The following is a 26,896-nucleotide window of genomic DNA, read 5'->3' as shown; positions in this document are numbered from 1 at the left end:
TATTTACAATATACATTAATGATCTAGATGAAGGGATTAAAAGTAACATTAGCAAATTTGCAGATGACACAAAGCTGGGTGGCAGTGTGAACTGGATGCTATGAGGATGCAGGGTGACTTAGACAGGTTGGGTGAGTGGGCAGACGCATGGCAGGTGCAGTTTAATGTGGATAAAAGTGAGGTTATCCACTTTGGTGGCAAAAACAGGAACAAGATTTATTATCTAAATGTTGTCAAGTTGGGATAAAGGGAAATACAACGGGATCTGGGGGTTCTTGTGAGGAAATATTATACAATAAAATTGCTCAAATGATAAGTTCTTAAGGAACTTATGTTAAGTTGCAAGAGAAAGACTTGGATACATAGGCCACAAAGAAATAAAGAACAAAGAATACACACAGGAGAACAGATGGCTTATCATAACATGGAAATGTTGATCTGAATAGGCATATCTTTATTTATTGCTTTGAAGCAATAATCATGCTGTCAGAAGTTGTATTTGGCTTAGGTTGATGTTTAGAGTGTTGGTTGTCTGGGCACCATTGTTCTTTCGTTGTGACACATCTTTGAGCTCGGCTGTGTCATGAAGGGGATTTATGGTTGTCTATATTGGGTTGTAGGCACCAAGGGTAGATATTTGTCTGTGATTTGGTTTGTGCTGTTTAAATGTATTTATGTTGAGATAAGAGATAAGGCATAGGTGATGTTTGTGTGACCTTTGCAAAAGGGTTTCTTATGGTTATAGAAAACTGAGAAAGTATCTCTGTTTTGATAATCTTTCATTTGTTGTGTGGAATGCTATTGGTGAAGAGGCCTTACATTCCTTTCCTCCAGAGATGAGCAAGGGGGCGGTTAATACAGAATGAAATTAGACCCGAGCTGGGGAAGAAGCAATCAAGCGTGACAAGTATATGGCCTTTGTGTGCTTGGAGTTGGGAATTGTGTGATTAGAAATAACTTAAGTCTTTACCACTGTAAGAATGGGGCAAAACATATTTAATCTTTGTAATCCATAAGTAACTGTTTTAACTATGTAGTTGTAAGGAAATTATTTATGAAGTGTATTGTGTTTTAATTACGATTGTAAGTATTAGACTTTGTTTAAATCTGAAGTTTTAGAAGCAAACTTTCTTTTCCAAAAGTGGAAATATGTTTTGTGTGTATGTATGATGTGTATATTATATTCTGAGGTGTTCTCTGAGAATTCGTTTTATATCTGTGGTTTTACTTCATTGAAATAAAATAATTTTGAGCAAAGAAGTTAAAGAAAACCACAGAGGGGAAGGTTGAAAAGGGCCAGAAAAGAGAAAATCATGTGACTATACATGTTGCCAATCAATGGAAAGGATTTAGTTGATTGGTTAATGCAATAAGTTAAATGTATGGTATAATGATTTGTTAATAGTTTGCCACTCCTTTTGTACCATCCTTGTCTATTACCTATATAATGTGTAATGTTTATACCAAAGTCAGTAGTTCTTTCAACCTGCTCCAGAGTTTTTAGCTCTGTGTTGGAAGGTTTAAAGAATTATCCAGCGCTGTCAGAATAAATAATTGATTTTAGCAGCAATTGTTTCAATCAAGTTTTCTTGAATTGGACTTACAAAAGAACTCAGTTCAACGCTTGTTCATCAGTCACTGAAAGTAAGCATGCAGGTACAGCAGGCAGTGAAGAAAGTGAATGGCATGTTGGCCTTCATAACAAGAGGAGTTGAGTATAGGAGCAAAGAAGTCCTTCTGCAGTTGTACAGGGCCCTAGAGAGCATACCTGTAGTATTGTGTGCAGTTTTTGTCTGGAAGCAAAGATCAAAAGGTCAGGTGACCGTCAGTTGATAAAGACAGATAAGAAGCCTTACTGACCAATGGTACAGGAACACAAACCATGTGAGCTGGATAGTTCGGCATGGAAAAATGTTCCCAATGTTGGGCGAGTCCAGAACCAGGGACCACAGTCTTAGAATAAAGGGGAAACCATTTAAGATTGAGGTGAGAAAAAACATTTTCACCCAGAAAGTTGTGAATTTGTGGAATTCCCTGCCACAGAGGGCAGTGGAGGCCAAGTCACTGGATGGATTTAAGAGAGAGTTAGATAGAGCATTAGGGGCTAGTGGAATCAAGGGGTATGGGGAGAAGGCAGGCACGGGTTATTGATTGGGGATGATCAGCCATGATCACAATGAATGGCGGTGCTGGCTTGAAGGGCCGAATGGCCTCCTCCAGCACCTATTTTCTATGTTTCATTGTTTTGGTCTCCAAATTTGAAGAAGGCATTCTTGCTATTGAGGGAGTGCAGCGTAGGTTTATCAGGTTAATTCCCGGGATGGCGGGATTGTCATATGTTGATAGAATCGAGCAGCTGGGCTTGTATACTCTGGAATTTAGAAGGATGAGAAGGGATCATTGAAACATAAGATTATTCAGGGTTTGGACACGCTAGAGGCAGCAAACATGTTCCCGATGCTGGGGGAGTCCAGAACCAGGAGCCACAGTTTAAGAATAAGGGGTAAGCCTTTTAGAACAAAGATGAGGATAAACTTTTTCACACAGAGTTGTGAGTCTGTGGAATTCTCTGCCTCAGTGGAGGCTGGTTCTCTGGATGCGTTCAAGAGGGGGTTAGCAAGAGCTCTTAAAGATAGCGGAGTCAGGGGATATGGCGAGAAGGCAGAAATTGGTTACCGAGTGTGGATGATCAGCTAGATCACATTGAATTGCGGTGCAAGCTCGAAGGGCCAAATGGCCTTCTCCTGCACCTATTGTCTATTTATCCGTTATCTGGACTACACCTTCCCACCCTGCCTCTTGCAAAGATGCGATCCCCTGCTCTCAATTCATCCGTCTCTGCCGCATCTGCTCCCAAGATCCTTACTAGGACATTCGAGATCTCCTCATTCTTCAGGGAATGTGGGTTCCCCCCTTCAGTCATAGATGGGGCCCTCGCCCCTTTCCTCGGTATCACGCAGTTCTGTTCTAGCTCCCCCTCCGCCCTCCCCCCAAAGCAAAAAGCACAGTTTCCCTGGTCCTCACCTTTCACCCCACCAGCCTCCAACCACCAACCACCATATTATCCTCCAACATTTCCGTCACCTCCTGCGAAATCCACCATTAATCACATCTTCCCATCTCCACACCTTTCCGCAATTCCTTGGTTCACTCATCCCTTCCCACCCAAACCACCACCTCCCCAGGTACTTTCCTCTGCAACAACATGCGATGCAACACCTGTCCTTCATCAACTCCATCCAGGGACCCCAACAGTTTTTTTCAGGTGAGACGGAGGTACAAGGTGTACCTATTCTAACCTCATCTACTGCTTCCAGTGTTCCTGATGTAAGCTCCTGTACATCGACGAGACCAACGTAGACTATGACTATTTCCCAGAACACTCGGTCCGCCGTGGCCCGGAGATCTCCCTGTTGTCAACTATTTCAACTCCCCTTCCCCATACTGACCTTCCTGTCCTGGGCCTTCTCCATTGCCAGTGTGAGGCCACACACAATTTAGAGTAACAGCACCTCATAATTCGCTTCAGTAGCTTACAATCCAGCGGTGTGAACATGAATTCTCCCATTTTAAGTAACTTCCACCGTCACTCCCCTCCCCTCCACCTTGCTCCCTTTCTCCACCCTAGTAGTTTAACCAGTTCCACAGTTCACCACGTTGTATCCCTCTTGAGATCACACCTTCTATAACAATGGGCCTACCAGGGCAGCACCCTGCCCAAGGTCATCTGTGGGCAGTCCTGATTGGTCCTGGTCTTTTCTCGTCACCAGCTCCTCACGCCCACAACCCCTACTTTCAGTCTGAAGGGTCTCGACTCAAAACATCACTTACCTTTTTTCTCCAAAGATGCTGCCTGATCCCCTAGGTTACTCCAGCACTTTGTGCATATCAATGGCATTCAAATGCCAGCCATCAAGTTAAAATAAAACAATCTTCAAGAAAAAGTGGAGAAGAGTAGTATATAGTCTTAAACATAGAAACACTCTTGGCAACTGTAACTATGGAACAGTTTATGGTGATGCATGGGGTGTGGAGATATACAACAGAAAGAGTGTGAAGGATTTGTGTGAGTCACATTCATACACAACCAAAACAAAAGTAATACGACATTTGCTGGGCTACAGCAACACTCATTCCAATATAACAGCGCCCTCAACCATATTTCATGGGAAAGCTATGAAAATAAGCAATAAATGAATCATGCAGCTTGCATAATTTACATAGTTCATATAAAGTTTTTTTCAACTGTTTAGAAAGTCAAACAATATCCTGATCTACCAACATCAAAATACCCAATTTTTTCAATGTTCAGAGACCCCATTAAGCTACAATGCAGTTCAGTGCCTCAGTATTTGTTGTGATGGTGGACACCCCCAACATACCAAAGTATGCATAAATTAATTGTTTCACTCATCCAGCAAGAATTATACCAGGACATTACCTTACAAATCTAGTTGTATCTGATTAATAGCTCAACAACAAATAACACAAAAATCTGTAGTATTCAGTTCCCTAACTTTAGAACAAAGAATAATAGACTTCACACTCTGCCCAGATTTTCTATTTGAAAACAAAATCATTCCCAATATCGATCAATTCTTTTTAAGAGCTTTGCTGGAACTGCTTCAAATGAAATTCAGTAATAGTTTACCTCTTGGTTTCATTGTTGATACTACCATAGGAGCAAAATACGGACAATAATTATCACACATATTGCACCTGATAAGTGCAAGGTTGAATATCAAAGCAACAATCAGTTGATGTCATTGTAACACACTAAAATACTATGAATATTGTGCTGGGGATTCAATTTCTTCTAGATATGATTTTGAAATTGATCTAACTTTCTCAAAATAATTATTTTGGCCAATGTGTAGACAATCCGGTGAAACTTCAAAAAAAAAAATGATAGCTCATCGGTCACCTGACACCGTTCTAATTTTTGTTAATTTGTGAGATGAGATACGATTACCTCATCTGGTTATAGCCAAAATATACCCAAGGTTTTCAGCAGGCTGTGTTCAGTAACTCTTGTGCATATTTAAATTTAATTTATATTCCCAATAATAAACATGTATTAGAGAAGGTGATCCCAATTTTGCAGATGATACCCAATTATCTCACAAATACATCTTTCAACTATCTTGGTTTTGTTAAGAATGATTCTCTAACATCCAATATTCAAAATGCTAATTTCTTCCTACTAAATCCTGGGATAGACCAAAGCTTCCTTGCCCACAGACACTATTCTAGCAATGTCATGTTCTTCTCGGACAGTGACTCAAACTAAGTTAGACTGCTGGCAATATCAGCATCCCAGGCAACCCCAAGTTCCAGTCTGGTACAATGTAACTCACTTTGCTAAATATTGCCCAGTTTTGTCCCATCATCCTCATTCACAGAATTGCTCAACTGTACTTCTCTCAATCTCAGCTCATCAAAAAATCTACTGTGTTCTACCTTGCACCATGCCTGGTAACTCAACAGCTTTAAATGTTAAAATCCTGATGTTCCAATTATTTCATCACGTCATGCATACCTATTGCTACCAGCTCTATAAACCTCTATCCCCATGTTCCTGCAACTTGGGCATTTTTCATCCAATCGAACACTGCCAACCATGCTTTCACCTGTCCAAACACATTCCTGATTTTTTTTTACTTCTACCTCTAAACTATTGCTTCTTAGCCTCTGCAATCATTTTTTGCCAGAACTTGATTTTAAAAAGGTGCATTACAAGTTCCAGCTGCTGTTCCAGGCATGGCACCTTGCACTGTTTAATGTTGATTAATACTGACAAACTAATTGTAATGATATAATATTCCATGACTGCATACTTGAATACAATTATTTGTAATCTCATGATCCAAGACTCTAATAATTTTGATTTCTTATTTATGCAAGCTTAATTGGGAACATAGGTGATTGAGAGCAGATATTGTGAACATGCACCCAATTTTGATAGCATTACACAACGGCAACAAAAAAATGTGTTCCCTTTGATGATGGTACAAAAACAAGGGAGCAGAGATTCAAGCTTATGTACAACAGAGATGAGGAGGAATTGTGTAAATCAAATAAAAGGTTAAGAGATTGGATAATGTTGACATTCAAAGGGACCTGGGTGTGCTTGTGCAAGGGTCAGAGAAGGTCAACATGCAGCTGAAGCAAATAACTAGAAGGGCAAATAACACATTTGTAAATAATAGAGGGTGTGATTATATGATAAGGAGATCTTACTGCAATTTGGTAAAACTACACCTCCAGTATTTATAATACTGTTTGGTTCCTAACCCCCATAAGGGATATACTTGCTCTCAAGGGAGTGTAGAGAAAATTCAGCAGGCATATACTTTCAGAAAAATTTGAAAAATTAGCTCATCAAAATAGAGAATTCGGAAATGGTTTGGTGGATGCAAGGAAAATACCTTTCTGTCCTGGGCCTCCACCATCGCCAGAGTGAGGCCCAGCTTAAATTGGAGGAACAGCACCTCATATTTATCTTGGGTAGTTTACATCCCAGCGGCATGAACATTGACTTCTCCGATTTCAGGTAGTCCTTGCTTTCTCCCTCCTTCCCCTCACCTTCCCAGCTCTCCCACAAGCCTACTGTCTTCCTGTCTTCCTTTCTCCCCCCCCCCCCCCCCCGACATCAGTCTGAAAAAGTGTCTTTCTTAACCCGAAAAGTTGCATATTCCTTCTCTCCATAGATGCTGCCTCATCCGCTGAGTTTCTCCAGCATTTTTGTCTACCTTCGATTTTTCTGAAATTCTTTCTTGAATACCTCATTCATTATGTTCATTCAAAACAGCAATTAGTAGATTTCTAAGCATTAAGGGAGTCAAGGGACATGAATGCAGGTCTGGAAAATGATATTAAGGTACAAAATGGCACAACAGACTTAAAGGACTGTGTGGCCTGCATTTGCTCCCATTTATTACATCCAAGTTAATTACAAGAAAGGTGAAAAGAGAATGTCTAAAGGAAATGGAAGAGACGGTTCACCAAAGAGAAAAGCAAGAGAAAAGGATCTCAGGAATTCCACAATGATAATTTTTTTTCAAGAAAGGAAATGACTGAATGCAGTAATTTAGAGCTATTTTCCTGGTGTCCATCACTGGGAAAATCATTGCAATAATAATCTTCCAGCTTGTCCCAGAAAGCAGACAGTAACAATGCAATGCAAATTCTGACCATTAACAAGCATGATAGATGAGACTTTCATCTGATGGATAAATCCAACAAAAGTGCAGGAAGCAGCATCAATCATTGTATGGGACCTTCTTGGATCTCAAACAAGTTTTCAACTGTGATTCACAATCAATCACAATAATATTTTATTAGCCAAGTATGTTTTACAACATACGAGGAATTTAATTTGCCAAGTCAGTCATGTAAAGAAAAAGCAACGGAACGCACAAAACACATTTTAACATAAACATCCATCACAGCGACTCCTCTACATTTCTCTCGGTGATGAAAGGCGAAAAAAAGTTAAACCCTTTGCTCTCCCGTGGTCGGGGGCCTCAAGCCCTCTGTTGGCGAACGATCTCGACTCCCATAGCTGGCGGCAGGCCCTCTGTGTCGAGGCGATCAGCTCCTACATCTGATGGGGGGGGGGGGGGGGGGGGGGGGGGGGGAAGGAAGGGGGGGGAAGATGTCAGCTCCCCCCGCGCCGAACGATCGAACCATGCATCGGGCTGGTCGAACCTTCCGCGACATTGGAGCTCTCAACATCCACGGCCTCTCCCGAGAATGCGAGCTCCCGATGTAAAGACCGCAGGCTGCGGTTGGAGCAATCCCAGACAAGGGATTGACTTCGATGCAAGTCCACGCCCAGCGGTGGGGCTCCAAGGTCAGTCCGAGGAGGCTTCCAGCTCCATCGATGGTAGGCCGCAGAGCGACCGGAGGGTATCTCCGGCAGGGTAAGAAACTGAAAAAAGTTTCCCCCTCCCCCTCCCCCCACATAAAACAAACCAGAGAACATTTACACAAACTTTTAACACACACTAAAAATAAAGAAAGGCGAAAAAACAAACTGTTGGCGGGGCTGCCAATCGTACGGCTCCCCTGGTGGTATTATTATGAATGAATGAATACGTTTATTGGCCAAGTATTCACATACAAGGAATTTGCCTTGGTTCTCCCCCGCAAGTGACAACATGACATGTGACAGTTAGGAATGACGCATAAAACATTACACATTAATAATAAAACATTATTGATTACACATGGGAATTAAATAAAATACCAAGAGCAAAAGGAGGCTATAGATTTTTGGCTATTGAGTAGAGCTATTGCTCGTGGAAAAAAGTTGTTTTTATGTCTGGCTATGGCAGCTTTGATAGTCTAGAGTCGCCTTCCAGAGGGAAATGATTCAAAGAATTTGTGGCCAGGGTGAGAGGGGTTAGAGATGATCTTACCCGCTCGCTTCCTGGCCCTTGCAGTGTACAGTTCATCAGGAGGGAAGGTTGCAGCCAATAACCTTCTCAGCTGATCAGACGATTCGTTGCAGCCTCCGGATGTCGTGCTTGGTGGCTGAGCTGAGAAGGCGAGGACAGACTCTACGATGGCCATATAGAATTGGATCATCATTGTCTGGTATTGTTGATGGTGAGTGGGGTGAGGGGAATGGGACCTCTCCTAAAGTCTACAATCAATTCCACTGTCTTAAGAGCATTGAGCTCCAGGTTGTTGTGATGGCACCAGGACGCCAGCTGTGTCATTATAATGGATAATAAAGGAACCTGCTTAAATTTTTTGCCACATCCCAATATCTGTTGCTATTTTCAGTCATCTTCAGGACGGAATGCATTCCCAATCCAAATCAACATATCCATTGATCCAATTCCAGTACAGACCTAGGATTAATCCCCTTCTCAATTTTCATCAATGCACCATTTCACCTTGTTTCCAAGAGTTGTTAATCTGTATGGAATAACTTGAAATCTTTCTCTCATCCTTCCACTCAGAATCAAGATCAGGGCAATTTTAGACAGTCTACAGATGGGACAAGTATGCATACACTAGGAGGTCTAGTTGCAAATCTTGTAAATTGCTACATCAGTAGCACCGAAGAAGGTGAGTCTTGCCATGAAATAAAGGTCTTTCATCAATTTGCCCCATTCATAACTCTAGACAAGGACATCTTCCAATAACATGATCCTGCTTTTTCAGGACCCATCGCTCAGTTTAGTTTAGAGATACAGCATGGAAACAGTCCCTTTGCCCCAACCAGCCATTAACCATACACTAGTTCTACCCTACTCACTGGTCTATATATTCCAGAAACCAATTAATCTACAAACCCATTCGTCTTTGGAATGTGGGAGAAAACAGACTGCACCCGAAAGCCAGAAAAGTCTGATCAGATATAGTCTGAGGGTCTCCAATGAGGTCGATAGTAGTTCCTGGCTGCTCTCCAGTTGTGGTAGAATGGTTCAGTTGCCTGATAACAACTGGGAACAAACTGTTGCGGCTCTATAAGGTGCTGGTAAGACCGCATTCGGAATATTGTGAGTAATTGGGCACCATATCTGACGAGGCTGTGCTGGCTCTGGAGAGGGTCCAGAGGAGGTATACAAGAACGATCCCAGGAATTAGTGGGTTAACCTATTTTGAGCGTTTGTCGGCACTTAGCCTGTACTCGCTGAAGTTTAGAAAAATGAAGAGGGGGGGACCTCATTGAAACACAGAATAGTGAAAGGCTTGAATAGAGTGGATGAGGAGAGGATGTCTCCACTAGTGGGAGAGTCTAGGACTAGATGGCATAGCCTCAGAGTTAAAGGACGTTCTTTTAGGAAGGAGATGAGGAGAAATGTCTTTAGTCAGAGTGAGGTGAATCTGTGAATTATTTGCCACAGAAGGCTGTGGAGGCCAAGTCAGTGGATATTTTTAAAAGCAGAGATAGATACTTGATTAGTACAGTTGTCAGAGGTTATGGGAGAAGGCAGGAGAATGAGGTTAGGAGGGAGAAATAGATCAGCCATGATTGAATATCCAAATGGCCTAATTCTATTAATTCCTTCTGACCTTACGTCCCTGAATCTGGAGGTGTGCGTTTTCACACCTATATCTTGCTCGATGGGAGAGGGGAGAAGGGAGAGTGGCCCGGGTGTTGAGGAAATATTATATAATAGAACCACGCGGATAGTGACTTCTATATGCTAGGTAATTTGCAAAAGAAAAGTTTAAGGTTTTCAGAAACACATGTATCCTAAAGAAATAAAGTACAAAGAAACACATACAGCGAGGATGAATCAAAACATAGAAACGCTAATCTGAACCTGCATAGCTTAGTTTATTGCTTTGAGGCAATTATAACGCTGGAGGAAATTGTATTTGATATGATTTTGTTTTGAAGACAAATTGGGAGAATTCACATGAACATCGAATTCTCCCAATTTTGTTAGTCCTTGCTGTCTCCTACCCTCCCTCAGCCCCCCTGCTGTCTCCTCCCATCCCCCAGCCTTCGGGCTACTCCTCCTTTTCCCTTTCTTGTCCCCACCCACCCCCGCCCCCGATCAGTCTGAAGAAGGGTTTCGGCCCGAAACGTTGCCTATTTCCTTCGCTCCATAGATGCTGCTGCACCCGCTGAGTTTCTCCAGCTTCTTTGTGTAACCTTTGAAATATTTCTGTCATAGCCCCGGCTATTTCTACACTAACTTCCCTCAATGTCCTAGGGAATATCCTGTCAGGACCTGGAGACTTATCTACTTTTATATTTTTCAAAAGTGTCAGTACTTCTTTTACTTTGAAACTCATAGTATCCATAGCTAATCTACTAGTTTCCCTTACCTCACATAATTCAATATCCTTCTCCTTGGTGAATACCGAAGAAAATAAATTGTTCAATATACCCATCTTTTTTGGCTCTGCAGATAGCTGTCCACTCCGTCTCTCCAATGGACCAATTTTATCCCTCATTATCCTTTTGCTATTAATATAGCTGTAGAAACCCTTTGGATTTACTTTCACCTTACTTGCCAAAGCAACCTCATATCTTCTTTTAGCTTTTCTAATTTCTTTCTTAAGATTCTTTTTACATTCCTTATACTCCTCAAGGACCTCATTTACTTCATGCTGCCTATAATTATTGTAGATCTCCCTCTTTTTCCGAACAAGATGTCCAATTTCCCGTGAAAACCAGGGCTCTTTCCAATTTTTACTGTTTCCTTTCAACCGAACAGGAACATAAAGAATCTGTACTCTTAAAATTTCCCATTTAAATGTCCTCCATTCCTCTTCTACATCCTTCCCATAAAACAAAATGTCCCAGTTCACTCCTTTTAAATCATTTCGCATCACATCAAAGTTAGCCTTTCTCCAATCAAAAATCTCAACCCTAGGTCCAGTTCTGACCCTCTCCATAATTATATTGAAACTAATGGTATTGTGATCACTGGACCCGAAGTGCTCCCCAACGCATACCTCCGCCACCTGTCCCGTCTCATTTCCTAACAGGGGGTCCAGCACCGCCCCTCCTCTAGTAGGTACCTCTATGTATTGCTGCAAAAAACTATCCTGCACACATTTTACAAACTCCAAACCATCCAGCCCATTTACAGAATGCGTTTCCCAGGTTATGTGTGGAAAGTTGAAATCTCCCACAATCACTACCTTGTGCTTACTACTAATATCTGCTATCTCCTTACATATTTGCTCTTCCAAGTGTTGCTACACCTTTCCCACTTCTCAGTTCCACCCAAATAGCCTCCCTAGATGAACCCTCCAATCTATCCTGCCAAAGCACTGCTGTAATATCTTCCCTGACTAGCAATGCAACACCTCCACCTCTTGCCCCTCCAATTCTATCACACCTGAAGCAATGAAATCCTGGAATAATTAGTTTCCACATCACAGCCCTCCTGCAACCATGTTTCAGTGATCGCCACAACATCATACTTCCAGGTGTCTATCCAGACTCTAAGCTCATCCACCTTTCTTACAATGCTCCTAGCATTAAAATATGCACATTTAAGAAACCCCCCGCCTCTTATTCTCTATTTATTTCCTTTTTTTTCTTTCTCCTCTTGTGTCCGAGTGCTTCCCTTTTCTGCTTCCTGCCCCCCATTCTGTCTACTAGCTTTCTCTATTTGAGTCCCTCGCCCCAACCATTCTAATTTAAAGTCTCCCCAGTAGCCTTTGCAAATTTCCCCGCCAGGATATTGGTCCCCCTCGGGTTCAAGTGCAACCCATCCTTTCTGTACAGGTCCCACCTTCCCCAAAAGAAGTCCCAATGATCCAGAAACTTGAATCCCTGCCCTCTGCACCAGTCTTTCAGCCAAGACATCCTTAGTGTCCCTCTGAAAAAAATTAACATCCTCTCTGATTCACGGAGAAGCATTTAAGGCAATTTAGAAAATATAGTCTTGCTGTTGGGAACTTGTGAAGGCCAAAAAGTAGAAGCACACAACAGCCCAAACAACTGCTCCATGAAGTACCACTTTTCCAGTTCTGCAGATACCACATTCATCAACTCTGAGCCTACAGAACTTTCTTAAATATAAATCATTCATGATTTGAAGAGACCGCCCAAGAAGTAGGAGGATGACGACTGCTAAAGATGATAATACATTACAAATTGGCATTGCTGTTGCACTTGAAATTAATGGTAATCCATAATAGTAGAAATAATAGAAACCTTACTTCAAACAAACGAGGTCTCGCCAGATTTCATAATTCAATGTGAGGGGGAAAAAAAAGAACAGAAATATTGCTGCTTATAACTTGGAACAAATCAGTCATTCAAACATATGACAATAGCTTTAAAATTTAATAATGGGCACAGATTATGTCCCTCTCCTCAAAATTATTATCTTCACCATATCTTGCACTCATCTGGTTATTTCCAAAGAAAGAAACCGGAGAAAAAAAATTACTAATAGTAGTGTCATGTTATATCGAGTATCCAGTTTTGGACAGTTCTGTTTGAGCTTCAAATATATATTTGGACGTTAAAATATGTATCGCAGGTCACATTTAACATAAAAGACAGCTCATAAATATATTATAAAACTTGATGTACAGCAATGATAATTATTGGGAATAGATTATCGGCATAATAGTAATTAATTGTATAGCATTTAGCATGGATTAATGAGAAAATCTTATCTAATCAGCCTTTTGGGGTTTTTGTGATAATGGATATCCCAAACAAATCCTATAATGTGGGATGACAGAATTGGCAAAAAATAATTGAAAATTTTCAAAATAAAAGGCCGAGTTAAGGTCATGATAATAATCAGAAAACGGTTATGTACTACGTGATAGAAAACAATTTGCCAAAGAAAACGTAATATACTACAGTTGCACAATCATTTATAAAAATATATATATATTCTACATACCCAGGAGGTCAGACAGTTTTGAGAGTGAAACAGTCATTTTAGTGTCATTTGCAAATTTACTATGTCCATTCTCATCCAAATCATTGATATGGATGAAAATACAGGTTCCTATTACATTCTTACCTCTCACCTTCAACCTATTTTCTTGATTCATCAACACTTTCACACTGTGTGCATTCATCCTATCTATGATTTGATGGCTTGATACATCTCTGCAAGATCCCTCAGTCTCTTATGCTTCAAGAAATAAAGTCTCAGCCTACCCAACCACTGCAATTGAATAAGGAAAGGACAGGGGGAAAGAAAAGAGAAAGAATATGCATGAAAAGTCTTAAGTTAAATTTCCCGGTCTTGCATTTTAAAACTGAGCTCATGAAGCAGACTGCAGCAGCACATTAAGATATAGGAAAAAAAGCAAGTAAAAATATTTCACTCACACAACTCATCTTCCACCATTATCCATCCGCATAACTATTCTTTAATCTGGATAGTTGTCTTTACCTCTTTTCTAACATCTTTAACTGAAAACATTTTATGCATCCATTTCCTTTTTATGCTTTGAATTAAACATGTCCCTAGTCATTTATAACCATTAAAATAAAGGTGAAAGAACTAATGTACATCGCAAATGCTCTTTTCTGTACTTCTAATTCACATTCTTTACAGTCAAATCATTATGTAAATATTCAATGGGTCAGACTGCTGCCATTGGTTTCATGAATGGGCAGAATTTGAAAAAGAAAATTAAAATATTTAAGATGTGGATTATATTTACAGCCAGAACAATCACTTTCACATCAGATTCAAAAAATTCAGGGGACTAATTCAGAGCACTCGTCTGTTGTCGTTTGTTTTATCAACATCAAAAGAGGTTCGTTCACATCACATTCCTCAGAGAAGGTTTGTGTACAAGAGAAGTTAAGTGAGTGCCAGGATTTGTCAACAACAGAAAAGCTTAGTTTAAATTGTGTATATTTATCGAGGAAACTAGGTCAAAGTTAAATTACCACATCAAATCATGAGATGAAACTATTGTACCTTTACTTGGTCCTATGTTAAGGAACCAATGATTTCTAAAGAAAATAACACGCATTGTTTATACACATTTTAGTTCAATAAAATGACACATTTCAAAAGCCAAATCTCTGTATGGTCAACAGTGCACTATTCATCTCTTGGCAAGAGATTCAACCTGCAGCTCCATGCATTCTAGCAGTTGCTGCACTGCGTTTGGACGAACAGTTTTAATATCTGGTTTTATTTTCATCCATTTATTGGAGAGGTTTAGATACAATCCAGCTTGTCAGGGATGCAAGTTAAAAGTGTAGCTTTGACAGTGAACCCAAGTGCAAAAATATTAACTACAGCTTCAGGAAACAATCAAGGAAAAGCAGAGCTTGAAATAAAAAAGGCAACATGTTTATATATCACTAGACTAAGTGGGACATGTTGGCATGGGAGGGCTGGTCCCCCAATGCAATATTCCACCTCTCCACCAATTCCAATATTGGTGGCCAGTGGGGGGGGGGGGGGGGGGGGGCTTACTGAAGTGCTAGTATGGGTATTGTGGGCTGAAGGGACTGGTTTCCAGAGGGCTAGTATGGACATTGTGGGCCAAATGGATTCTTGGGGTGACAGCTCGGTCACTCAAGCCTGATGTGCTGGCAGCTCACTCACGGCTGGTGGGCGAGCAGTTGACTCACGGCTATTCCTTGAAATTCCATTTCTAGCAGGTGCAAGGCCACCAAATTCAAATACAGTTTCTTACCACTTCATGCAAGTTGCAAGGCCACCAAATTAAGGTGCAGTTTCGTACCACTTCAAGCAGGATGCAAGGCCACCAAATTCAAGTTCAGTTTCATACCACTTCAAGCAGGGTGCAAGGCCACCGAATTCAAGTGCAGTTTCCGACCACTTCAAGCAGGGTGCAAGGCCACCACATTCAAATGTAGCTTCATACCATTTCAAGCATGGTGAAACCACCATAAAACCACACAAAACACCACATAAACACTCTCACATGTCAGTAGACATTCAATGTGTTCAGTTGATTCACGGCTCAGACAGGGTCGTGACCTCTCCCTCCCCCATCTTGCAGAGACTGAGCCACACCCACACTTCCGGGTTTTATAATCCCTCCCCCCTCCCACCGGAAGGGGCATGGCCTTCATGGCATGATTGACAGGAGATAGATTCTTAACATTTTTTTTTAAACACTAATAACACTTTTATTTTTCATTGATGGGAAGAATCCTCGGCACCTGATGTGCGGAGGGGAACTGAATAAGATGGCCAAAAATCACAGCCATAAGTGGTAGTATTTTATCTAAAATCAATATACAGTGCAAACAGGAAGTTGTCGAGTTATCACCAACAACCATTTGCAGTGCAGCATTTCAAAGCATTTACCACCACCAACAACCATTGCAGTGCAGCATTTCAAAGCAGTAACCACTACCAACAACCATTTGCAGAGCAGCATTTCAAAGCAGTGCAGCATTTCAAAGCAGTAACCACCACCAACAACCATTGCAAAAAAGATCACAAGAAATTACATCATAACTACTGCACAAGTAAACAATATATTTGCAATCAGCTCAAGCTTGAGAGACACTGACCGCATCAGCAGCAAAGATTGAGGCCAGCATATAAATAGTATTTTGTTAAAGAATACTGAAAAAGGTTTACTGACTACTGGACATTTGTCAGTCAGCATGGCTCAGTCATGAGACTTTTAATTTAGAGTCAGAAGGTTGTATTTGAGGCTAATTCAGAGAAATTAATACATAATCTAGGAATGACACAAAATAAATCACATTCCTGGAGATGAAATCAAAACTTTTGCAAGTCAATGAAAAAGATTCTAGATAGTCTTAACCACAAATGAAAACTTACTTGTGTGATGTATTTGTACAGTGTACCATAAGGAATTCAGGAAAAATAGCTGAGGAGTGGTGGTTAGAAATAAAGGTTAGTAACCAGGCAACGGAGGAACAAAGACAAAACCACCATCTGCAATTTGCACTCCATGCCATACAATGCCCTAACCTGGAAATGTATTGCCATTCCATAGTTACTAAAACAATCAATCTAACAGCATTGTAAGACTACTTTCATCACAGACTGTGTGGCAAGAATGTAGTCTGCTGTCTCAAAGACAACCTATAATAACTTTATTAGAGTTGGAAGTTATACAGGAACTATATATAAAATACTATTTCATCCATTTCATGAGTACTGCATAAAGGTCTGGTCAGCACATTAAAGGAAATATATGATTCCACTGGAGAGTGCAGAGGAAATCTATGAAGATGTTGTCAGGATTGAAAAATTGAAACCATGAGCAAAGAATAGCTAAGCTATGATGGTTTTCCTTGAACAGAGGATGTTGAGGGGAGACTTAATAAAGGCATCTAAAATTATAGATACATGGAAAATAGATGCAGGAGTAGGCCATTCGGCCCTTAGAGCCTGCACCGCCATTCAATCTGATCATGGCTGATCATCCAACTCAGTATCCCGTACCTGCCTTCTCTCCATACCCCCTGATCCCTTTAGCCACAAGGGCCACATCTAACTCCCTATTAAATATAGCCAATGAACTGGCCTATGAAAGGCTGAGATAAATAGAAAGTGCTTACTTGCATAAATAGATCAAAATTAAGAAGCATTTATCTAAAGTAATTAGCAGAAGGTGTTGAGAAGAGGTAAAACAAATATTTCCATCCAAGGTAGTAGAGGTCCAGAACTCATTACCTCAAAGGGGTTCAAGGTGGAATGTTTCCCCAGAACGTTGGGGAACAATAATTTGCAGGGCCATGGACTAATTACTAGCAGCTGAGATAGACAAAGTTTTCTCTTTGCGTATACATATTTCGGACACACGCACTTCCAACAAATAAACAGAAACAAGTTTAAAGTAATACGTAAAACAGTATGGACTATGCTTTATACTTAACTAGAATCTTCACTCCAGTAGTAATATGGTCCAACAGTGATTTACTGCATGCCACACAAGGTATGCCAATCTTAAGATGAAATGTGTATTATTTGTGATTCCAAGTTGCTTTATTGCTGTATCAGGCAACTGAACCATCCTATCAACAACTAGAGAACAGTCCTGAGCTACTATCTAATTCATTGGAGTCTCAGACTATCTTCATCGGACTTTACCTTGCACTAAACGTTATTGCCTTCATCATGTATCTGTACACAATGGACAGCTTGATTGTAATCATGTGTAGTCTTTCTGCTGACTGGTTAGCACGCAACAAAAAGCTTTTCACTGTACCTCAGTACATGTGAGAAACAAAACTAAATTGCTACATACCGTCAATCTTTCCTCTTCTCTGTCATGTCCTCTTCTGTCTTGATCCAGGAGACCGAGCACACAGAAGGGATGGGACTTGTGGCAATGGAGGACCCCTACAACTATGTTTGGCCAGGCCAACCATGCAACGTTGCTGGGACAATAGGCCTTTGTGGCCAGCTGCACCTAGAGCAACTTGGACTTTGAAAATTGCACTAAAACATGGAGCCTCTCGAGTCTTTTTACAATACTGGAGAGATTTTATGTTCAAGATTATTTCGTTTTTTACACCAATACACTGTTCTTAACAAAAATCTACCCATCATGTGAAACCTTACAAATAACAAATATAAACTAGATAACTTCAAGACCAAAAGTCAAAAACTCCTCCACACCAAAAATGTGACATTAAAAACTCTGCCACATTTAGTCATGAATATTTAATTCATAAATAAACTTCATAAGGCCCCTCATACAGATGCATTTTGATAATGATCCAGGGAAATATCTTCATCAATACCAGGAGGAAAAATAAAGTAACATGTCTGGTAATCCGCCTAGCAAAGATCCGGTAACGGTCGTTGTGCTTGGTGTCCATTGTCACAATGACCGTTATCGTGGTCGGTACCTCCGTAAGTTGAACCACGGAGGCTCCAAACATCTACTGCTTTTCACAAACCCCAACGAAGTATCCTATGGTAGTAGTGATTTTTAGGCAAATTAATTATTTTTTCTTATATTCAAATTTAATATATCAAAAACATCGTGGTGTCAAAAGCAAAACGACCATTTATGATATATTTTCCGACTTTTTAAAGTCAACAAAAAACATTTTTTGGGCATAAATTGGTCATCAAAACTAAGAAACCAAGCCAAATCTTCAATTTGGTAACACACTGTCTTTTGTTTACCTTTCGTACAGACCAAGTCGCGAACTTCATTCCTTCGTGTCAACTTCGGGAAGCTCCACAACGACCGTGACTGACCTGCATGCTGCAGCCAGTCCTGGGGCTAGCGAGCCGCCCTGCGAGCTACAGCCAGTCCCGGGGCAAGCGAGCCGACCTGCGCGCTACCGCCAGTCCTGGGGCAGGTGAGCCGCCCTGCGAGCTACAGAGTCCTGGGGCAGGTGAGCCGACCTACAGCCAGTCCTGGGGCAGGTGAGCCGAGCCGACCTGACCTGCTTGCTACCGCCAGTCCTGGGGCAGGTGAGCCGACCTGCTTGCTACCGCCAGTCCTGGGGCAGGTGAGCCGACCTGCGCGCTACAGCCAGTCCTGGGGCAGGTGAGCCGACCTGCGCGCTAGCCAGTCCTGGGGCAGGTGAGCCGACCTGCTTGCTACAGCCAGTCCTGGGGCAGGTGAGCCGACCTGCTTGCTACCGCCAGTCCTGGGGCAGGTGAGCCGCCCTGCGAGCTACAGCCAGTCCTGGGGCAGGTGAGCCGACCTGCGAGCTCAGCCAGTCCTGGGGCAGGTGAGCCGACCTGCTTGCTACCGCCAGTCCTGGGGCAGGTGAGCCGACCTGCGCGCTACAGCCAGTCCCGGGGCAAGCGAGCCGACCTGCGCGCTACAGCCTGTCCTGGGGCAGGTGAGCCAACCTGCGTGCTACAGCCTGTCCTGGGGCAGGTGAGCCGACCTGCATGCTACCGCCAGTCCCGGGGCAGGCGAGGGACTGGGAACTGCAGAAAACGACTTGAAAAACACGTGAAAACTAATGTGAAAAACAACACCAAATGTCACACTGTGGTGATAGATTTGGCTTGCCATCCGCTCACAGACATGGGTCCTGGCTCCTATGCAGAACAAGGTTGCCAACACCTGGTGTAACACGCATCACAGTGTCCACTCAGATGGATGCAGTTTTCTACTACATAATCAGGTGAATGAAGTGGAAACTGTGTTTGCAATTTTATTGTTCCATATGGTATTCATAAACATTGAAAGGAATAAGAAATACGTGCACTTATTGTGCCAACCAAGTCACTGATGGACACCACACGACAACAGTTATACAAAATCTATTTGTGTGTTCAGATGCCATTTTTGGAGACTTGCCATCAATATGCTATCTTTTCTTATATGTTTTGTTGATACTATGTTAGTCATGAACCCAATAAAGTGTTTGTCAACTTTTTTGAAGGAATTTGAAATTTGACCCCCTTTGTCTCATTATTGTAGAAAGACATATATGGTCTCACTCGACTGTTTCTATAAACTTTGTACTTAATCTGGGATTGTGTTTATGTATAGTGATAATTTACTTAACTGTACGTAGAAAAAGAATTACACTGGACCTTGCCACATATGATAATAAAGAACCATTGATCAATTTCAGAAATAAAATCTATAGGACATCACAGAAGAACTAACAAACCAATATTTTATGACTTTAGTTTTCGTAAAAGTGATCACATTAATATCCTTCAAACGGACTCTTGTAAACCGACTACTTCATTGTCCCACTGGATATCCTAACGCATAACTAACAACAACTCTATAACAATATTTTAAAATAGGTCTAAAGTTGTAGAAAACCCAAAAATACAGATTCTTTCAAAGGCTCAATGCGACAAGAAAAATTTACAAACATGCAGCAAAACATTTACACACACTGCAGTTGTTAAATAAACTGAGAACTGATTAGATATTTGCTGTAGATGTAAAAATAATTTTTTAAGATAAATATTTATTTCTCAATACCACGTGTATTGATACATTTTCATCCTTAACTGAAAGTTTCTTAAACAAATGAAAACAAACAACATCATGAATAGCACAATAAGGTCCATGGAAGATACAATATTCTGGATGTTTGATTTCTCAGTAATAGCTTAAAATAATGTATTTACTACTAATAGGGCAACACTTTTATAAAGAGCCTGAACAGAACGTTTGCTGGAACTGAGCAATCCCACTACAATGGACAGGAAATTAACATTAACAATTACTAATTAAAATTAGAAAGGGTTTAAGATTATTCATCATCTGTGAAGAGAGATACAAAAACTTAATACTTCAGGTCAGTGACCTTTCTTCAAACTGGAAAAAGTGTGTTGCATGTCATAGAGTGGGGCAAGGGTGAAGGGAAAGAGAATGTCTACGACAAAGTGAAGAATAAAGTTGTCCAGATGACAACTGGACGGTTCTGACATCATCTAGAAGAAGGGAATTATGTTAGCTGTTCTGCTGGTTATCCAGAGGAAGATGAACCGGGACAATTAGAGTAAGTCACACCAGCATGCTGGTCCTGTCAAATGCACAATACAGCAGTCGCTAGTAATCTGAAAAAGGGAAGGCGGGAATACGCAGCAACTTGGGTTGCTTCAATGGTGAGATAAAAACAATAAAATCTATTTTAATCTTAAAAATTGATAACTTTACATTAGAACTGGTCAAGAAAGAAATCTGAAGACTTATCGGTGGTTATCTGAAATGATTGAATTCAATATTGAATTTGAATGGCTGCAACATTCCTTGAGTTTATGCTAGGAATTGTTGGAACACCTCAAGAGTCATTTTCCACGTTAGATTACTCGTATTTTCATGATCATGCAGTGCAAACAATCAATCCATTATGTTACGGATTTGACTTTCCACAAAGATAACATATTGGATTAAGAGGTGAACTGAATATTCTTCTTTAATGGGACTTTACACACAATTTTCTAATTGGCTGAAAATTTAAGGCTTCTGTTCTATTACACCACAGTTCCATTACACCGCAGAGAGTGGTGAGTCTGTTGAATTCTCTGCCTCAGAGAATTCTGCCTCAGAGCCTCAGAGGTAGAGGAGAGCTAGATTGGGGTCTTAAAAATAGCGGTCATGGGGATATGGGGAGAAGGCAGGAATGGGCTACTGATTGGAGATCTGGCTCGAAGGGCCGAGTGGCCTACTCCTGCACCTATTGTCTATTGGCTTTGGTGGTGTCAGGTTATGGGTTCAAGTACAGGTACACAACAATCTAGATTAGAAAAAATATAAAAACAAAGTGCTGGAGTAACAGCATGTCAGGCAACATCTGTGAACAACATAGACGGATGACATTTCAGGTGGTTGGGGGGGAAGGGGGGGGGGGAGAAAGCAGGAAGGACATGGGGGCAAGTGATAGATATAGATATATAGGGGGGTTTGGATAGATGGTCAGACAAAGGCCAGAGATAAAAAAAAGACAAAGTGAGAGAAAAGTCTAGTAAATATACAAATAGTTGAGCCTGGGAGACGGATATAGATTTTTTTGGGGGGGGGAGAAAGAGAAAGAGGGAAGATGGAGAGATTTGTTTATAGATTTAGATTGGTAGTTTGGTGCAGGGCCAAGACTGCGGGGCTCTGTCAGGAGGTACCACATTCTAAAGAAGGTCCCATTTGCTCTCTTAAGTAGAAATAAAAATTGCCAATTGACCTATGATTATGAAGATATGTATGGGAGTCATCTCACTATAAACAGATGGAAAAAGAAAATAAGGAAAGATAAAATAGGAACTGCCCATCCAATCTGCAGGAAAGTGAAGATATCAGCCAACATTTATCACTCAACAGTCACCTAGAAACAGATTATCAAATTGATGTTAAATTGGCTAGTTTATTTCCCACATTAATCCATTGGACAAAGGTATTCTGATATATTCCAAGATCATAAAAATAAACTTGCAAATGACTGCAAGTTTGGCTTTATTGAATAATAATTAGCCGACAGAACCACAGAACAAGAATCATTAAAATCTTATGCAATCTTTTGATATTCCACACATTAGTTCAACACCACCCACCATCACCTCTGACAAACCATCTGAAAGCTTATGTTTAGTTGTCAATCCTGCTGCCTTAGAACTTAACACCTTGAAATGCAAGTTTAGGTATTAGTATTCTTGAATAGTTTGAGCATGGATACATCAAATTTCCATTAATATGGAAGGACTGGCACAGATTGACCATGGCAGATATTAACCGTGGCAATAAGTATAATAATCCTTAATAAGGATAATAATCTGCAGGATAATAATCCTTATTTATCCCCAGTGTCACTGAACTAGAGATTTTGCTTTAAATAAGTATCTAGCTTTTCAAACTTAACAGTGCATGTTAGATAAGGTTGAATAAGCAAAACCATCACTGTCAAAACTCCACATAATAACCTTTGGTACCTTTGGGAAAGGTACCAAAGGTTAACCAGTGACTTTAACTGTACCCGTTAAAAAAAGGCAGTCGCTGTGTTTCACAAAGACATACAATTAATTTTGTAGTTATTTCTTCCATGAAGCTTAGCAAGATAATTATGTTTCTCTGGCAAGTCCATGCACATATTTTATTCAACTAATTGAGAAACCCGAACTTGAGGCAGGTTCTACTTACACAGATTTATTGATTCCATTTCCAACAAAACTATGGAGAAAACAACCAACTGCTTAAACTTTTAAAAATCTGCATGGGGATTTTGTTAAAGGCCTTTCAATTTGACTTTCATTCATGTTCTTCCTAAACTATTACGGCTTCACTATCAGTCACTGTCATTTTCCAAACAGGTATTTTCTCCTTCGTCCGTTACACTACTTATAAAGAGCGACATTCCCCAAGCAATTATAGCAATTTCCTAGCAGCTAAGGTGTTACGAAAGATTCAAGTGCAGAACACTGCTTCAACAGCCAGTTCAGCAGACTTAAGTGCATCTTAAAAACTGTACTTCCCAGATATGTTTCTGCAAAGAAGTCGGTGTATATCAACTCTTTATGGGCCTGTTCCACTTTGGCGATTTTTTGGGTGACTACAGGCGACTGCTGCAAAATTTTCAACATGTTGAAAAATTTCCGGCAACAGTGGCTACAATTTTTGCTGTCGTAGGTGCTGTTGTAGGTTTTTGCCTGGTGTCGTAGGTGAATTTCATTAAAACTAGTCCCTGGCAGTCGCCTAAAGAGTCGCCTAAGTGTCCGGCCCATAACTGATGTTTTTAGATGATAATCAATTATATGCTTTAAAGCAGATTATTCCACTAAGTAAGATAGTAAAAGACACACCAGAGAAAGAAGCAGTAAATTAGTAACTTCCATCTTTTAACAAAGATCCACAGAACAGGGATAGAGGAAATGGAAAATGCACTGACAATCTAAATATTAAGGTAGATATATTGGAACTGCCCGAGTCAGGCATACCAAATATGGAAGAGCTGGTCCACAATTATCACACGGAATATAATATGGGGAAAAGATGGAAAGTCATCCACACTGTTAGAAAACAAAGACATTTTTTTTTTTTTTTTTTTTTTTTTTTTAAAAAGGCAAGAGATCGAAAAGCATTGATGTTCAGAGGGGCCTGGATGTTCTTTTATGAGCTACTGAGAGTTAACATACAGACACAACACACAATTAGGAAGAAAAACAAAATGTTGATTTTCCTGTCAGACAATCTGAATACAAGATTAAATTGCACTATTTTGTGCAATTATTTCAGACCCCACTGAAGCAACTCATGGAATATCCATACTGGCTGAATCACCCAATCGCTCAACTGATTGAAGTCATGAAATGGAGGTACATCAGATTGATTTCTGGAATGTGAGCTTGTCCTGAGACAAGATCCGCCAGACTGAGGATACAATACAGAATTCAGCAAAGCAAGGAGTAATCTCACTGAATCCATTCTTCTGGGAATTGAAAGTTTTACTGAGTTGATTGATGCAGGGGTTATATTTCCCCTTCATGGGGATGTCTCTAAACAAAAGTCACCATGTCCAAAGTAAGGGGCCAGCCATTTAGTACAGAGAGGGGGAATAAATTTCTGCAACAAAAACAGTGAATCTTTTGGATTCTCTGTCCAAGGTTGTCAGGAGATTCATTGCTGATTATATTCAAGAAAGGGATTGGTAGAATCTGAATATTAAAATAAGTGGGATACAGTCGGTGTCCGAAAGAAGCAACGAGACAAAAGATCAACCACAATCTTAGTGAACCAGAGAGCAACTGCAAAGGGTCTACCATGGCTGCTGCTAATTTCAATATGAGAATGTAACAACACATTTATATTCAGCCTGAAAAACTAAAGTATGTGCATTATGATTTGGGGAAAAATATATAAAAGACAACACCGTGAGGGCCTTTTAAAAAAAAAGGTAATGTTGCCAACTATTTATTTGAAACAATATTACCCAAAAGGAAAATAAATTATTGTGGGTGTGCTACGGTACGGTAGGAGTATCAAAGGTATATGACATAGTAAAGGGAAGTAGCCCAGGAAAAAGACGAGGTGAAGAAGTCGAAAAGAACAATACATCTTGACCATATGAAGAGTGAGAGAAAAGCAGGGAAAGATTTTTTAAGTACGTCAAAGGGAAGGAAGATTTATCAAACAACAACCTGCTTCACTGATGGAAGTGGGAGCTGTCCCTTACTGGTAAAAGCAGAGGAGCGAAATGGAAGCACAAGTAAATTAGAATACACAGAACACCCACACCCACTGCCGAGTTTGCCCACGCCGATCACGAATAACAAGTGCGCTGGATCAGCACCAACTCTGTCCATGAGCGGCACTGCCTTCTCTTTAAATAATAGTGAGGCGGTGGGGATGGGGGCGAGTAGGAGGCACTGGCACAATCTGTGCACATCGTGGACACTCCAGTCGCTGCCAATTCCCTTTCACGCGGGCTGCAAACACGAAAATACGCACTAAATAAACTTTAATTCCCCGCCTTCGCAGTGTTATTATCCTGCATATGGCTACAGAAACGCACGGAGGAAGCGGAGAGCTGCTGTCGCCATCTGCGCTCCGCGCACACATGCATGAGTGCACCGGTCTCCGCATTCTGCATTGCATGCATGCATGATTACACTGCACAGCCGCTCGCCGCCCGTTATTAAATCATGTTTTGCACCAATTTTGATGTAGGTGCCTGGGGGTCGCGTGCCGCACCGCGTCGTGTTTCCAGCCGGCAACGGCTCCGGCGCGCACTCCAGCACGGGATCGGCGGGAACGGTGCCGTTGCCGTTGCCGCTGCCGCGCTCCCTCCCTCCCTCCACCGCCGCTGGCCCCTCCGCCTCAAGGAACCGAGCTGGGTTGGCGCGGCTGAGCCCCGGTTCGCCTCACCTCGTTGGTCAGGCTCGTTGTCCCCACTCCGCTTTCGCACAACGCGCTGCTCCGCCATCTTCTCGCTGCGAGGTTAACGTCAACCACACGGCCCGCCCCCTATTGGGCGGCGCGGAGCCCGGACCTCGCTCCTCATTGGACGGGAGACTCAGCCCGCATCCACTTCTCATTGGACAAGGCTGTGCGGGCTTTCCATTGGTCTGAAATAGGTCAGGCCCCGTCTGTCATTGGACAAGAGAACGGACGGCCTCGACCACTTATCGGACGTCCGTGAAATAATCAACAGCATGTCTGGCGATAGACACAAAATGCTGGAGTAACTCAGCGGGATCGGCAGCATCTCTGGAGACAAGGAATGGGTGACGTTCCGGGTCGAGATCCTCCCCCAGAGCTGTGCCCCCGTGCAAGCAACGGGACAAGTTTCCTTTCATCGGCTGAACAATGCGCCACTGTATCCCCATCACCATGCACTGAAAGGGCAAGATTTCCAAGCGGCTGTGGCACGGGTTGAAGGTGGCTGATTGGCACAAACAGAATAGAATATGTTAGAAATACCCCGTCGATCAGGCAGCAATTGTGAAGAATGAAACAACGCAATTATTTCAGGTTACAAAACGTAGGCGCAATAATAAGCACGTTCGTGTTTCCTCGTATCTCCACCATTCATTTTAAAAAATAGACAATGTTTAGCCTGTATCCAACCAACTACTTTTTTTCCAGCTTTCTCCACCCTTCATCAGTCTGAAGAAAGGTCGCAACCCAAAACGTCATTCAATTACCTGGTCTGCTGGGTTCTTCCACCCCTTTATTAATTGTTCAAAATACCAGCAGCGGCCGTTTCTTGTACCCCGGGTACTGGGTTCAAGTGTATGAAGCCTAGATTAAAGAGACAAATTATGGCGATAATCTTACTTTATGGGATGCAAACAAATATTCTCAAAGGATGGGTGGATATTCTTATTCAAGCAGAAGCCCAGAATTTAAAGACAATTTCAAACCATCTCTACAGTGGCTTAATAATTCATCCTGTAAACTAGAGGGCAAATACTAAACGGGTTGTTGTAATTAAGAGGGGAGAAAAAAGGACAATCTAAGCACATGCCAGTTCATCTAAAATTAGCCGTGAGCAAGTTATTGGAATATTCTGTTTAACAATTTGAATCGTTAATTGGAA

General features: G+C 41.3%; 1 protein-coding gene across 1 annotated transcript in view; it reads right to left on the bottom strand.

Moving 5' to 3' along the window:
- The window catches only part of LOC129698941 (double-stranded RNA-specific editase 1-like), a 213,741-nt gene extending 187,061 nt beyond the window's left edge, over positions 1-26,680 (bottom strand). Inside the window, exon 1 of the mRNA XM_055638427.1 lies at positions 25,723-26,680. Within this exon, the coding sequence (XP_055494402.1) occupies positions 25,723-25,780 (58 nt within the window). The 5' untranslated portion in view covers positions 25,781-26,680. The remainder of the gene's footprint in view (positions 1-25,722) is intronic.
- Between the last annotated feature and the right edge of the window lie 216 nt (positions 26,681-26,896).

This window comes from Leucoraja erinacea, chromosome 7 (assembly GCF_028641065.1).
Source record: "Leucoraja erinacea ecotype New England chromosome 7, Leri_hhj_1, whole genome shotgun sequence".
NCBI lineage: Eukaryota > Metazoa > Chordata > Chondrichthyes > Rajiformes > Rajidae > Leucoraja > Leucoraja erinaceus.
The sequence above is the reverse complement of the archived record's forward strand: the minus strand, read 5'-3'. Positions and strand labels throughout refer to the sequence as shown.